At 53.6% G+C, this 15,509-nt stretch overlaps 1 protein-coding gene across 1 annotated transcript; it reads right to left on the reverse strand.

Annotated features, from left to right (window-relative positions):
- Positions 1 to 2,466: 2,466 nt before the first annotated feature.
- PLVAP (plasmalemma vesicle associated protein) lies at positions 2,467 to 14,466 on the reverse strand. Its single transcript, XM_080673613.1, has 6 exons — positions 14,012 to 14,466; positions 10,562 to 10,658; positions 9,749 to 10,461; positions 7,808 to 7,865; positions 7,627 to 7,705; positions 2,467 to 3,111 (listed from the first exon to the last, which is right to left on the reverse strand). Exons 1-6 carry the CDS (start codon positions 14,378 to 14,380, stop codon positions 3,105 to 3,107), a joined length of 1,323 nt encoding a protein of 440 aa, XP_080529739.1. The 5' UTR covers positions 14,381 to 14,466; the 3' UTR covers positions 2,467 to 3,104.
- Between the last annotated feature and the right edge of the window lie 1,043 nt (positions 14,467 to 15,509).

Consider the following 15,509-nt stretch of genomic DNA (forward strand, 5'->3'; position numbering starts at 1 on the left):
GTCAGAACCTCACCCGGCGGCTGGACCACAGGGTCAGGGAGGGGGTCTGCCAATTACTCCCAACTGGTACTCGGTCCCTGCCCCTCCCCAGAGAGCCACCAAGCCTGGGTGAGTCAGAGCTACAGGATCAGAGCCAGAAAGAGTGAGGGATGGGCTGGGGCGGCCCCAGGGGAAGTGAGGGCTATACCTGGGGCATCCAGGAGAGCTGCCTGGAGGTGGAACCTCTGGGGCTGGGCCTTGGAGAAAAAAGAATTTGTCATGCATTCCAGTCTGAGGGTACAGCACACTTTACAATGAAGAGTCAGTGAGTCTAGTCAGAGAATTAAATATGCAGGGCAGCTGGGGGCCAGGGCTCATTGCACAAGGGGGAAGGGGCGCAAGAGAGCTGAGGAACTGGACTTGGTGCTCCAGTAATGGGGAGCCATGGAGGGTGTAAGGAGAGGGATGTGGTCAGATCCCATGATGGAAAGATCTCTCTGGACCAGCCCAGGGGCCATAACAGAGGCAGAGACTGAGGTCCAGGTATTGGAGGACTGAGCCAGGGATGGGTATGGGGACTGGTTGGAGGGAAGACATCCTGGGATGCTCTGAATGGGAGAGACCAGCCAAGAGTTACAGACCTGTACCCAAGTGTCCAGAGAGTTTAGAATGATTATATCGCACTCATTTCTCAGATGAGAAAATGGAGGCTGAGAGGGACTGAGCCAAAATTTGAATCAGGGGTATTTGGCTCCAGAACCCTCACTCTTATGGTTGCTGGGACTGGCCAGAGTCAGCAGGCCACGGCTTCAGGCTGCTCAGGCAGTAGACTCAGGGTCACGGATGTCCCGCTTCCTTGGAGTCTCCAGTCTGGTCTGTCTGGGCGGCCTGGCCTGGCTCACCCCCTGACTTGGCAGGGCGGGTTGGGGGGCAGCCGAGTGTTTCCTGCAGCAGCTGTCTCTCTCACCCGCATTTCCGCATCCAGGAAGTATCGCTCCTTTGTCCCTCCAGACTTGCCTGCCCTAAGCGTGTGTTCAGCCCTGGCTCCTCATGACTCATCCCCCCTCCCTGTCCTGGGTCCCAGGGGCTGGGCTGGGAGGGAATCAAGGTGGGGGGAGGGGCGGGTACAAGCTGAGATTCTAGATCACAATTTTAGGTTGTTTTTCTGTCAGTGTCATTTGCTTTTTTTTTTTCCCCCCTGGAGTTTTTACATTTCGGAGATAAGACCCCAGGAATAGGGTAACTGAGTCAAAGGGTTGGTGCATCTTTACTTTGATTAAATATCGCCACACTGCCCTGGCCGGTTTGGCTCAGTGGATAGAGCAGACTGAAGGGTCCCAGGCTGGTTTCCGGTCAAGGGCACATGCCCGGGTTGCGGGCTTGATCCCCAGTAGGGGGCGTGCAGGAGGCAGCCAATCAATGATTCTCTCTCATCATTGATGTTTCTCTCTCCCTTTTCCTTCCTCTCTGAAATCAATAATATATTTATATATCTTGCCACACTAATTTCCAGAAGATCTATGGCGATATTTTCATTCCTATCAGTCCTGTAGGAAAATGCCCTTTTCTTTACGTCTTCACCAGCAGTAGGTATTACGGCCTTTAACCATTCCCAGTCTCCTGGACTAATGTGACTTCCCTGTTTCTCTGAGGTGCTTTGCCCGCTGCCTGCTAGGTTGGGGATCATATAGTAGAAGTGCTCCCAAAGCAGGCTGTGGTCCTTTCCGGCACCCCATCTTGCCACAAACAACAAAACAAAACAAAACAAAACAAATGTCCTGAGACTTTTGTGATTTTGTTCCTGGAATAACTCTGGCAAGGAGGAGTTCCTGCAATTCAGGACAGGCGGTGGTAACCTCCGCAGAGCATTATCGTCAAGACTTGGGGGAATCTTTGCAAATGTAGAAAAATGAAAGCTACTAAGGGATCATCTGCATTGTAAGAAACTGCTTGGTAAATAGCTGCTGTTTTAGAGACATAAAATTAGCCCGGCTGGTGTGGCTCAGTGGTTGAGTATCGACCCATGAACCAGGAGGTTACAGTTCCATTCTGGGTCAGGGTACATGCCCGGGTTGCTAGCTCAATCCCTGGTGGGGGTGTGCAGGAGGCAGCCTGATCAATGATTCTCTCTCATCAACGTTTCTCTCTCTCTCTCTCTCTCTCTCTCTCTCTCTCTCTCTCTCTCTCTCTTCCTTCTCTCTCTGAAATCAATAAAAACATATATTTTTAAAAAGTAGCTTCTCCTAAACAAACAAACAAACAAAAAAACCCAAAATTGACAACAATTCTGTCTCTTCCCACACAGAGATGCCCAGACCTTGGGGGGGGGTGCGGAGCTGGTGTACCCCCACGATTATTCCTGGTTGAAGCTCTTCTGGCCCAGGGTCCTTGGGGTGGGGGTGTTCCAGCTTTTATCTTCTTTCCAGTCTTCTTGCTCAAGGCCAGGTGGTGCCTTTTTAAAGTATAAATCATGACTCCTATATCTTTGAAGGGATTGCTAACATTTATTGGGTGCCACTAACATTTCATAGGGACCACAGGCAGGGTTGGGTATGGGGGAGAGGGAATGACGGAGCAGTGTCCTTGCCAGCTAGGAGGGGGCCTGTGGGCTATGTTTGCCCTTGGACCAGATGCTGCCTGGCGTGCGAGGAGGGCCTGGAAACTCTCACGGATGGAGGTGAATGCCTTCCTGTTCTCACTTCCCCAGGCCCGAAGTACTGTGGGTGAGGAAGCGTGGGGGAGATAAGGGCATCAGAAGAGTGGCAGGGGCACGGGAAGGGCTGTGAGGGGGTGCTGTGGGTGCCTTGGCCTGTGTGTAGAGGGCTGTGATCGTGGGTAAGGGTTCGGCAGAAGTGTCTGTGTAAGGTCACCATGTCTGTATGACATCATTACCACGTCTGTGGGTGTCATCACAGCATCTGTGGTTGAAGGATTGTGTTGTGTGGTGTGGGCCTGTGAGGATATTAGGGGTTCTGGGTGGGATGTGCATAGGGTGCAGGCCAAGGGTGCCACTGTGGTGTGTTTGCACGGAGGTCGCCTGTGTCCCACGCGGTGGGTGTCTCGCTGCCACAGGTCTGCAGACCCGCACGTCGGGACCCGCCCTCGGTCCTCTTCCCGGAGCCTTCTCAGCCACTAGGGCAGAAAGGAGATGGGAATTCAATAGTCGATCAGTCAGGCAGAAGGACAAACATTGTGGGGCCTGCCTCCTATCCTAGCCCCTTGTTGCTACCAAGGACTCTTTAGCTCCTTTGGGGTTCATCCTTCCCAATAGATTCCTACTGAACTTCTCTGGGAAGCTGGGACTGAGCTGTCTGCCTCCTTATTACACAGAAGGAAAGTCTGAGTTTCAGAGAGGCCACCCGCTGTGCTGGAGGCCTCTGCAGGGTGTCTGCCTCTCCTCTTCACTCCCTGAGGCCTCGGGGACCCTAAGAGTTTGTCCTAAAGCCCCTGTCCACACCCACACAGCACACACATTCATTTCCAGGAGGGTTTTTCTAATGAGCCTGTCCCTACTCACATGTTCTCCATCTCCCCCCTCCCCCCTAAGGCCGCCCAGGACAAAGCCAGATCCTCTTAGTCTGGAATTCAAGGTTCCACCCACTATTCTCCACCAGACCTCCTCTTCAAGGACTCAAATCCTGCCACAGTTCCCCCAAACTCCAAGAACTATTATTACCTCGCTTCCACTCCCCCTGCCCCCACCCTTCACAGGAGCCATCCAGCTGCTGTCGGGAATGCCCTTCCCCCTCCTTGGCCTGGCAAAGGTTCCCGTGAGGGGTCAGGGGTTGGCGCAGAGGCTATTTCCTGGTGGGGGAGGAGGGGGCACAGCCAAGTCCCGCTTCCGCTGGCCCCCTCCCTTCCTTCCCCGACTCTTCCCTGGGGCCCTAGCTCACGTTCCTCGGCTGGCTCCTGTCCACCGCCCTCTCCAGCCTCTGTCTGACACATGCTTCACTCACTCCTGCCCACCAGTCTGCAGGGGCGGGGGCGGGGGGCACTCCTTGCCATTTTTCACAGACTGAAGCTCCTAAGCCCCCATTGCTGACCTGAACCAGTGCCGTCGCCTTAACACTGACCCCTGGCTCCCACCTTCATTTCCAACTGGGACCAGAGGGTGCGGACACCTGAGTCAGATCACATGCTCCGCTGATAGCGGCCCAGGGCTCCAGTGTCCTTAGCATAGCCACGGAGCCCTGCCTGACCCTGACCGGTCCCCTTTCTTCCCCTTGATCGCACTCCGCTCAGTCTCTGATCATTAGGCTCCAGCCTTCCCAGCCTCCTCACTCACTCACCAGCCTGGTTCTGTCTCAGGGCCTTTGCATGGACTGTACTCTCTGCCTGGCTATGTCCTCCCCATCCCAGCTCCTCCCTCACCTCCTTTAGTTCTCTGTTCAAATGTCACGTCCTCAGGGAAGCCTGCCCTGGCCCCTGTGGAAAATTCTAACTTTCTCATCCTCCCTCCACCCTTTTCTTTCTTTTTTAATATGTATTTTTTTATTGATTTCAGAGAGGAAGGGAGAGAGAGAGAAACATCAATAATGAGAGAGAACCCTTGATTGGCTGCCTCCTGCACGCACCACCCTGGGGATCGAGCCTGCAACCTGGACATGTGCCCTGACTGGGAATCGAACCCAGGACCCTTCAGTCTGCAGGCTGACGCTCTATCCACTGAGCCAAACCGGCTAGGGCCCTCCTCCCTTTTCTGCCTTGCCCACTGCCAGGGGCCTTATAAAGCCTTATATCCACTCATTTGTCTGGTTGATTTTCTGTCTCCCCACAAAACTGTGAGCCCCACCAGGGCCTGAGTTCCTGTGCCTTATTCCTGCCTGTGTCCTTGGCACCCAGCGACGGTTCAAGAAATATGGGCTGAATGAACAAACAGATCATAATTGTGATGGCAACAAACAAGCAACGCTCGCCGAGTGCCTGGCTCTGAGACAGGGCTGAACTCCCACCTTCAACCTTCCACACCCTGCCTTCCCATGTCCAGCCACATAGTCCCTAAACCAATGTTTACTTAATATTTGTCTTCATCTCAATTGTGTTTTCTAAATTAATTAAATTGATCTCCAATGGACACTAGTCTTAACAAGTAAAGGAAAGCTCATGCACTTGCCATTGATAGAAAATGACCTAAAAATGTGCAATTAGTGCCCTGGCCAGTGTGCTCGGTGGTTAGAGCATTGCTGGTCAAGGGCATGTACCTGGGTTGTGGGTTGGATCCCCAGCCCTGGTTGGGGATCATGCGGGAGGCAACCAATGGATGTGTCTCATCTCTCTCTCTCTCTCTCTCTCTCTCTCTCTCTCTCCATCTCTCTCTCTCTCTCTCTCTCTCCCTCTCCCTCTCCCCCTCCTTCCCTTCCTTTCACTCTCTCTAAAAATCAATGAAAAAAATATCCTCGGGTGAGGATTAACAAAAAAAGAGGGGGAAAAAGGTGCAATTAAGTAGCAAAATCTTGTCCTGACAGGAATGGCTCCATTGGTTGAGCATGGTCCCTTACATCAGAAGGTTGCCGGTTCGATTCCTGGTTGGGCACATGCCCAGGTTGTGGGCTTGATCCCCAGTAACGGAGATGCAGGAGGCAACCAATCAATGTTTCTTTCTCTCTCTCTCTCTCTCTCTCTCTCTCTCTCTCTCTCTCCTTCTCCCTCTAAAATAAAGAAAAACATATATTTTTTAAAAAAGCAGGATCTCGTGCTCAGGTCTTGGTAATGTTGGGCCCTGGGTCTGCCTTGAGAGCAATGTGTGTGGGAGGCCTTAGGGCGAGTTAGCACCAGTGGAGACTTTCTCCGAGCGAATGCAGAGGAATAAAAGTGGGAAGGAAATCAACTCCCAGACCATGGGGTGGCTGATCTGATGCTGGACCTCAGACCTGGCCTGATTGGGTGCATTGAAATTTGGTTGCTATGATTCTCTGGCCAGAGATTCGCCTGCGGTCACCCACTGAGGGGCTGGTGGAGCGGCCCTTAAACGCAAGCTGATAACCCCGGCCTGCTTATCCCTGGCCCCTTCTCAAGGGAAGGTTCGTTAAGGCTGCAGCCCTGCAAGCCAGAGGCCCTTCCTGCAGCCCTGCGGAGAGAGGCAGGAGGGGCCCAGGATTGAGAGCACATTGTTTTCTCACTAGGGGGACGTCATTTGGGGTAAACAATGTCAAGAGCTTCCCCGTTCTCAGCTGGGACGTGGACAGGCCTGGCTCTGGCCCTGACTTGCTGACGCATGGCCAGTCCTGATCACTTCCCTGGGGCCTCAGTTCCCTCTCTGAGAAATGGGGTTAATAATAGTACCTCCTTCCTTGCCACAATGGCTCCGGGCCAGGATGGAGAAAGGAAAACAGTTTGCTCAGGGCAGGGGCTTCTCCCTACTCTCTTGCTTCCCAGTCTGCAGGCTGCCCGAGGCTGAGGAATTTTGCCCAGGAAGAGTGAGGGGACCAGTTCCTCAAGGGGTGTAAGAGGAGGCGTAGTGGAGATGGAGGCACATGTGGAGAGCCTTGAGTTGTTGACAACAGATCTCTGGTAGTCTGGACCCACGGCCTGCATTTAGCACCCGAGGTTAAAATAGACCCAGGCTGACGATAGTCTGGTGGCAAAGCCATTGGAGAAAGCCACAGGCTCTGGAGTCAGAGGGATCTGACTTAAAATCTTGGGTGCCTCCCGGGACTCCAGGTCCTAAACTGCAGATGGGCCCGCCCATCCCCGGGTCCTAGGCCAGCAGTGCATTACTGAACGGGGAGTGTGCACAGGGTGTGCTTGGGGTGGTGGCCCGAGTCACCTTCCCGGTGAGAAACAGGGTGTCATTGGATGGATAACTGGTTCCTGGAAGTGGTGAGGGGGGCAGAGGCATGGAGCCATGACCTGAGCATGTGCCAGGCGCCCTTGAGGCTCCCCCGTTGAGGCCCCCAGCCCCTTCCTTGCTCTAGCCATTGGGGGACAGCACTTTACAGCTGGCAAAGCATTTCCATGCCCTTGATTTAAGAGGCCCCCATTTTTGTAGAAGTAGAAAGTGAGGGGTAGAGTAAGAGGCCAGGGTCACTCTCAGATGCTGCTCTCCCTCGGTCCCTTCCTCCACGCCAGCAACCCCCCGCCACCCTAGTCCAGGCCACTGGGCCTTTCCCCTGACTGTTCATGCTGCACTGTCCCACCTGCCCTCCCCAGGCCTGCTTCTGCCCATCCTCCAGTTCAAAGGTCCCCTGCTCACCGAGCCTCTCCCTTGCCTCTCTGGAGTTTGATCACCTGGGTTCAAGTCCCAGCTTGCTCCTCTCCAGCTGTGTTACCTGGAGCATGATGCACACCCTCTCTGTGCCGCACTCTTTATCCGGTAAGTGGAATAGTAGCTCACCAAATGATAGGTTGAATGAGTTAACAGTGCAGAGTGCTTAGAACTGTGCCAAGCTCACACTAAGCACCTAATAAATGTAGGCTCTTGGTCACTCTTCTTATCATGGCTCCATCGCTTTCTCTCTTGCCTACTACTCAGGGAGTTTCATGAATGGAACTGTGCGCACCTTGGTCACTACTGTGTCCTCAGGGCCCAGCATAGGGCCTTGTACATGGCAGGCACTCAATTAAGGAAGCAGCAAGTATGAGATGAGCCTCTCTCCACCCCTAGTCTTGAACCAAAGCATTGAGACTAAGACCTGCCCAGTACCTTACCTGGATGGGACTGCGTTGCCTGCAGGGGGCCACTGGGACTCTAGGATCCTCTTCTTGAATTCCTCCAGGCTAGCTGGGTCTGCCGAGAGAGGGTATTAGGCCCAAACTATTGCCTTATTAGCCCCATCCCCTGGGCTAGGGATAGATGGCAGCTCCCCTTTTTGGCTCTGCCCTCACTCACCGATAGGCTGGGGGTTGGGGGCAGGGCCAACAGGTCTTGGCATAGACATCGGCAGCGACTGTGAGTAGAAAGATAGAGGGAGATTGGCAGAAGCTATGACCCCTGAACCAGAGTGCCAAGGAGATTCCTGCCCTTTCGTGCCCTTGGCTCTGAGGTCCTTCCAGGGTGGAGAAATGGACAGGTACTCATGTACTAATGGATGTATAATCATCACCTGTGTCCACCTGTCCTCAAATGACTGGGGATTCCAGGGACTGGATTTGCTTAGAGCTCCCAGAGACCCTACTCTACAGGGCTGGCCTGCCTCAGTCTGCATTATAGCCTCAGTGCCAACCTGACCCCAATCCATGACCCTGAGTCCATCACCCAACCCAGCCCCCTCCAGACTGAAGTCTACCCACTCTGTAAACCACTGGACCCCAATTCTCAATGCCATGCCTTGAACAACCTTGAGCCAATCCCCCCAAACTTGAAATCCAAAACCAGTTCTGAACTTAATTACCTAAAATCCAACATGGAAATGGAGCCTTCCTTAGAATCAAACCCCATCCTAAACCCAATCCCAGTGACAAATCTGATCTGATGTAACTTTAGATCTAACTCTGACCCAAACCCATCACCTAGACCCAGCCACTATGAAAAATCCAACCCCCAACCCCATTCCCCTAACCCCAGTCCTGGGATCCACGATGGCCACCTACAGACACCTTTCCAAGGTAACACTCAATCCCAACTCAACCTTAGACCCCCAGTCTCTACCTGAAACAGAACCCACCCCAGCCCCAACCCAAGATCAGCATCCACACAACCTCTACTCTAGATCCAGTTTTGGGCCCCACCCAACCCCAATGTATCTCCATCCTAACCCAGGGTCACCTAATCTCTCACCTCAAATATACCCAATGCCAGCCCAACTCATCTCCCTACCAGCCACCCTAAATCCAATACAACTTCAACTCCAAACCCATGGTCAATACCCCTCCTCATGCCCATGAAACTCTAAATCCACTCTTGGCTCCAAACTTCTAATCATCTCTAGACCCACAAGCTACCTACATCCATTGAGTCTCAATTCCAACTTCAGTACCTCAACCCAATCCCAAAGCCACTGACATCCTAGATTCACTCCTCATCCAACATTAGACCCAACAGCTGCCCTGCATACAACCCCTGACCCAACTTTTAACCTTTTCTCATAACCTAAACTCCAAACTCAATCCCAATTCTAAGACTAATGAGATGGAACCCAAACCTTAGTCTAAACCAACTCTAGACATGGCAGTCACCAAGAACTCATTGTGACTCAACTCTAAACACCAATTATACTTCATATCAAACCTTTCGCTAGGCCTTCCTTAACCGTCACTATAACCCTAATGTCACTTGCAACCTTAACCCATTACCCCCTGATCCTTCAGCTCAACAATTCTCAATCCTGACACCAACCCTCAATGAATTCCTATTCTTCACCCTAAACTAATTTGGAGGTCCATACAGCTGCCGAAACTTAACCCCAATCCTTATCCCTTTCTCAGTAATTCCCAATTTCAAACTCTACCCCAATCCTAATGCCAATAAAATCCTACATGAATAAATACATAACCATAATCTTTAAACCACCTCTAGACTCAACAGCCACCTATGTGTGACCCTATCCTAAATTCTAAGTCCACCCTCAATACTTCAGCTCAGCCTGATCATAAAGCAACTGATATCCTAGATTCACCCCTCAGCGAACCCTGGACCCTACAGCCACCCTACCTCCAACTCCAGTCTTAAGCCTACACTCTTCCTTAGTGTTGATCCCATCTGAGACTCGGTCCCTATCCTAATGTCAATGAAACTCTCAAGTAAGTCCTAACTAACCCAAACTCAAACAGACTTCAAAACCAAGTTTCACATCACCACCAGTGCCATCTGCATCCAGGGCCGCCAGCCCACCTTGGCCTTTATGCAGGTGTCCAGGGCGGAGTTGCTGACAGCCAGCTGCATCTTGAGCTGCTCGGCCTCCCGCTTCTTCTCCTCCAGCTCCTTGGCCAGGTTGTCTCGCTCCTTCCGCAGCACTGCCTTCTCCTCCAGCGCTAGCTGGGTCTGCCTGGCACACTCGGCCTGGAGCTTGGCCTCCCGGGCCTGGGCTTCCTTCTCTACCTTCTCCTTGGCCTCCTGACTGGCCCGCAGGCCCTGCTCAACCTCCAGCTTCTGGCGCTGGAGGTCTGAGTTCTCTTGGGCCACATGCTGGATGCCAGCCCGCAGGCTCTGGGCCAGCTCCTCCACCTTGGTGCTCATGAGGGTAGGCATGTGGTCACAGATTCTCCGTATGGAGGCCACTTCGGAGCCGATGGGATGGTATGAGGTGTAGCTCAGTGCGTCGAGGGTGCGCGGGATAATGGAGTCCCTCCAGAGGTTGCGCAGGTCCATAGCAAACTTGTCCTTGTCCAGTGAGAGGCAGAGGGTATGCACCTTCTGCAGCTGAGTCTGGGCCAGCTGTCGCTCCTGCTGTTGCTGCTCCCGGGCCTTGTTGCATTCAGCCAGTTGCTCCTCCACCACCCGCTTGCTCAGCCCCAGGCCCTCCTTGTCCTTGGTGCACGCAGCCTTCTCCTTGGCCAACTCCACCTCCAGCATCTTGGTCTTCTGGTTCAGCGCGAGGAGCAAGGCTGCAGGCACAGGATGACAGGACTCAGGAAAGCTGGGGGGCTGCCAAGGAACTGGATGGGGAAGCCGCCACCCTGGCTCCCCACTGCCCAGAGCACTCACCATTGCAGCTCTTGTTAGTCTCCTTGAGTTGTTCTTGGCATTGTTTCTCGCTCAGGATAATGGCAGCCATGTACTTCTGGTTGTTCATGTAGACCATCTGCCCGGATAGGACACAGGACAGGCCTCAGAGGGGCCTGTGGGCACCCTGACCCCGGGACTGCCCAGACCCTCAGGGCTGAGGCCCCAGATCCAGCACTCAGGTGGCCTGGTTTGGCCCAGTGCATGAGGGCATGGCCCCTTTACAGGGAAAGCTGGTCTGATCTTTGAAAGTTGTTATGATTACCCTGGCCAGTGTTCTCAGTGGTTAGAATGTCAGCCTGGGAACCGAAGGGTTACAGGTTTGATTCCCAGCCCTGTTCGGGGCCAGTGTGCCAGGAAACAAATTGATGTTTCTCTCTCTCTCCCCCTCCTCTCTCCCTTCCACTCTAAAAAGCAATGGAAAAAATATCCTCAGGTGAGGATTTAAAAAATGTGTTATAAAAAAAGTGTTATAATTAATACAATTTGGCAATAAAAAAATATGGAGGCACTGACACACGCTCAAGTGTGGACGAAACTTGAAAACATGATGCCGAGTGACAGAAGTTAGCCACAAAAGGCCACATAGTGTCTGATTCTATTGAGATAAAATGTCTAGAATAAGCAAATCCATAAGGGACAGAAAGCAGATTCATGGCTCACAGGGGCTGGGGAGAAGGAGGGATGTGGAGTGTCTGCTAATGGGACAGGGTTTCCTTTTAGGGTGATGAAAAACATTCTAAAATTATTTGTGATGATGGTTGCACAACTCTGTGAATGTGCTAAAAATCATTGAACTATGCACTTTAAATGGGTCAATTACACGGCATGTGAATTAAACTTTTACGATTCCACAAAGGCCATGCCTTCCGAACTTTGGAACAAAACCCTCCGCAGAAATATAACAAGCAAAGATATGAAGAGGGCAGAGTCTTTCTGTCATTTCTAGTCTTACTCCTTGTCCTTAGGAAGCCGGGCCTGTGCCAATGCCCTGGGGCTAGGGGAGCACAGAAATAGCTCGGAAAGTTCCAGTGGCTTCTGCTTTCCAAAGCCTTAGCCACAGTCTGGCTGGTGTGGCTCAGGTGGATGAGAGTCCTGCGGTGTACCAAGAGGTTGCCAGTTGAACTCCCACTCAGGGCACATACCCTGGTTGCGGGCTCAATCCCCTGTAGGGGGTGTGCAGGAGGCAGCCCATGGATGATTCTCATCATTGATGTTTCTATCCCTCTCTCTTCCTCTCTGAAATCAATACAAGCATATCTATAATAATAAAAGTGTAATATGCTAATTAGATCGGACAGCCGAACGACCTTCCGGACCTCCTTCCAGACGACTTTCTGGATGAAGCAGGGGCTGTGAGGGCCAAGCCTCTTGCACCAATTTCGTGCATCGTGCATCGGGCCTCTAGTATATTTTAAAAAGCCTTAGCCACAGAAGGGCAAGTGAGTTGGATCCAAACATGAAGTGAGAAAGGGCTATTTTCCAATTAGAACAAGTCAACACAGTTGGCGGTGGGGCAGCGAGGGGCTTTATTTGAGCTGTTCTTAGAAAATCCTTGATAGATAAGGGTTGAACATTTAAAAAATCATTCAGTTCAATTTTCCTTTCTCTTCCAGGGTCCCAGGACAAGAAATGCAGTTGCATTTCCAGAAAATTTAAGAAAAATAAGAAAAATCATGTTACTTAGCACTGCCAGAATTGGGGAAAGACCAAGATTCACATCTGCTACCATTGGACACTGGGGCTGCTGGAGCAGGGCTGGGTGGGTCTCGGGGCTCCCCCACAACCATCAGCACCCCCTCTTGGGGTAGGGGCGTGGGAACCAGGATCCCCTCAAGAGAAAACCCTGAGGGGTTCAAGCCTAGAGGAATTTGTCAACTCAAAGCGGGGCGGGGAGCATGATTTTCCAATTTTAAAGTTTTGAAGATCTAGGGAGATTTCTAATCTACAACAGGGAGTCAGGACCCGGGGTAAGCGTGAGTGTCTAACACTTTATGATCCGATTCCTTCCTAATGGCTCCTGCGCGGGATGGTGCGGTGTGTCCTGGGTGATCCAAATTGGCTGATTCCCAGGAAGTGAGCCCCCCGCCCCCCCCCCCAGGCTGGGGAGGGGCTTTCGGGGATTCACAGCTCTGCCCTGAGGAGGGATGCATCCCAGGCTGAGGGTCCGAAGGGGACCCCGCCCTGCTTTGGGGATTGAGGAGGGACCTGCCCCCATTCCAAAGGTCGGCTGGAGACCCATACTTCCCTGGGGGACTGAGGGGAGACCCTCCCTGCTCTGGAGCATGAGGGGGACCAGCCTGCTCTCAGGGCCCGAGGGGCACCTGCCCCCGTTTGGGAGTTTAAAGGAGACATGCCCTGCCCTGGGTCTGAGAAGCAGACAAGGCCCTTTCTGGAGCAGATCTCAGGGGCCTTCTGTCCCGTGAGGAGGGGGGTGGTCTGAGGCTGCTCCTCCCCACCTCCCACCCCAGGCGGCCAGAACCCCTCTGGTGGGAAACATCAAGGCTGTCCCCACCCAGCCTCTCTCCCAGTCCCAGGAACCCCCTCCTCGGGGTCTTGGCGCTAAGACCTCCACAGACAAAGAGCGCGTGCGTCGTGCATGTGTGTGTGTGTGTGAGGGAACACAGGGGTGGCCCAGTGAGTTTGATATGAGTGCGAGGGGGTAACAGTCTCCATGAGACCCCCACGTGTGCTGCTGTGACTTTCTCCTGGGGGGCCCCTTCTTCTCAAGCCCCCATTTCCCTACCTGCAAAAGGGTTTAGGGTTCCTCTCTACCTCTTGGGCTTCCGTAATGAGATAATATTTCTCAAGCAGACGCCAGCATAAGGCAAATATCAGCCGTCCGTACTTACTACTAAGAAAGAGCCAGACATTCTGAGTTTTTATCTAGTCAGTTCTGTTTGCAGTGTATTTGCAGCTGGCACATTCTGAGCCTTTTATGCGCATTAAGTCACGGGCCCAGGGCTGGTGCTCAGTTACACTTGAATTCCTGAGAGATAACGAATACTTTTTTTTAGTGTAAGTATACCCAAAATATTGCATGGGATATACTTACACAAACAAAATATGCATTGCTGACCTGTTAGGGTTCCTCATGCAAAATGAAGGGTCTGGCGCTGGCCAGTGTTCTCAGTGGTTAGAGCATCGGCCCTCATACCAAAGGATCTCGGGTTCGATTCCCAGTTAAGGACACATACCTGGGTTGTGTTCACTCCCTGCCCTCAGTCAGGATGCCTTTCTCTCTCTCTCTCTCTCTCTCTCTCTCTCTCTCTCTCTCTCTCTCTCTCCCTCTCCCTCCTACTCTCTCAGGTGAGGATTCAATTTAAAAAGTAAGGTCTGTGACCCCCATTCCGTGGCTGGGGAAACCGAAGCTCAGAGAGGTGAGGTGCCTTTCCCGGGTCACCAGGGCCAGTGTGGGGCCCTTGGCCTTACCCGGTCGGCGTGGCACTGGCGGAAGCTGGCATTGATCCGGTCCAGGTCTCGGCGGGCGCCCAGCAGCATCTGCATGATGGCATCCTTGGCGCGGGTGGTGAGGTTGAGCTCCTTGGTCAGGTTGGCCTGGCTGGCCGAGAGCCCCACGACCTGGTTGTACAGGCCCTCAGCTCGGCGCTCCGTGTCCCGCAGGTTGGACTCGGTGCTCACGTGCACGTTGCCGTAGACCATGAAGAGGACCAGGCCCAGGATGATGAGGAACTGGATGAGCGAGACGAAGAGGAAGAAATAGCGCAGGTAATACCAGCAGCCACGAGAGCTGCCCCCCGCCCGAGCATAGGCCCCTCCGTGCTCCGTGGCCAGGCCCATCTCCCCCCGGGTTGCCGCCCTCCTGCCGGGTGCCCTGGTGCCGCTCCGCTGGCTGGTCTGTTCTGGGTGGTGGCTTGCCTCTTCTGGACCCTGCCGCCCACAGGGGGGAGTGTTTATATTACTCCTCTTAATACTTCCTCCGCCTGGCTCCTTCCTGGCCAGGAGGAAACAGGGAGCGGTGGGTTATCTCAACACTCCCACCCAGGCTGTGAAGGGAAGGCGAGGGGGGTCGGGGGCAGGGACCAAGGCCTGGCTGGCCTTTCTGGGTGGGGCACCAGCTGGGTGACTGGGCGACCTCGGCCTCTCTGAACCTCAGTTTCTCCGCCTGCCCCTGCTCTGTGCCAGGCGCTGTTCTCAGCACTTGCAGCAGCTGAATGCGCTCAGGTCCTCGTCTGCACCATGTGGAGGAGGAAAGCGGAGGCTCAGGGAGCAGGGGCTTCCCTGGGTCTTAAACTGTTGGTTCACTGAGCTGGGCTTACCCCCAGCGGGTTGACCTCAGATGGGTGCCCACCTCACAGGGCAGTGTCAAGTACACGAGCTAAATTGTGCGGAGTGCTTAGCTCACGGCGGGAGGGCTGGTGGTGGGTGGTGGTGGCGGCGCGACCCCGCGAGCTGTCATCCCACCAATCCCGCTCACGCAGGAGCTTAAGAAGTGCTCCCGGACTAGCAGCACCAGCAGCAATGAAGTTGGGGGCATGGAGAGCCGGCTTGGCTGTGTGGGTTCATGGGAGGGGCTTCTCCTGTCTGTGCCTCACTTCCCCCTCTGTGAGGTGGGGATGCGTGATGGCCAGTCACAGGGCTGTGTGGGGAGCTGCTATTATTACTATCATTTTCTGCTGGAAGCATTATTTTGGGGCTCCGTGAGATGGTGAAGAGAAAGCGCCCTATGGGTGGGAGCTGAGCTTCATTGGGGGTCACCCCCAGGTGGGCATGCAGGAGATTTGGAACCAAGGAGCAAAGAGTTCTGGGTGTGCCCTCCTGCCTGTCCCCCCAGAACCAGGAGTTCCAGGGAAACCTCCATGCTGGTTGATGCCAGAGCCCCCAAGTGGCATCAGCCCCAGCCCCAGCCCCAGCTGGGAGGGGCCCTCAGGCTTGAGGAGACTGAGTGGGACATAGCCCCTAGCCCCAT

This window comes from Plecotus auritus (genome assembly GCF_963455305.1).
Source record: "Plecotus auritus genome assembly, chromosome: 6".
Lineage (NCBI taxonomy): Eukaryota > Metazoa > Chordata > Mammalia > Chiroptera > Vespertilionidae > Plecotus > Plecotus auritus.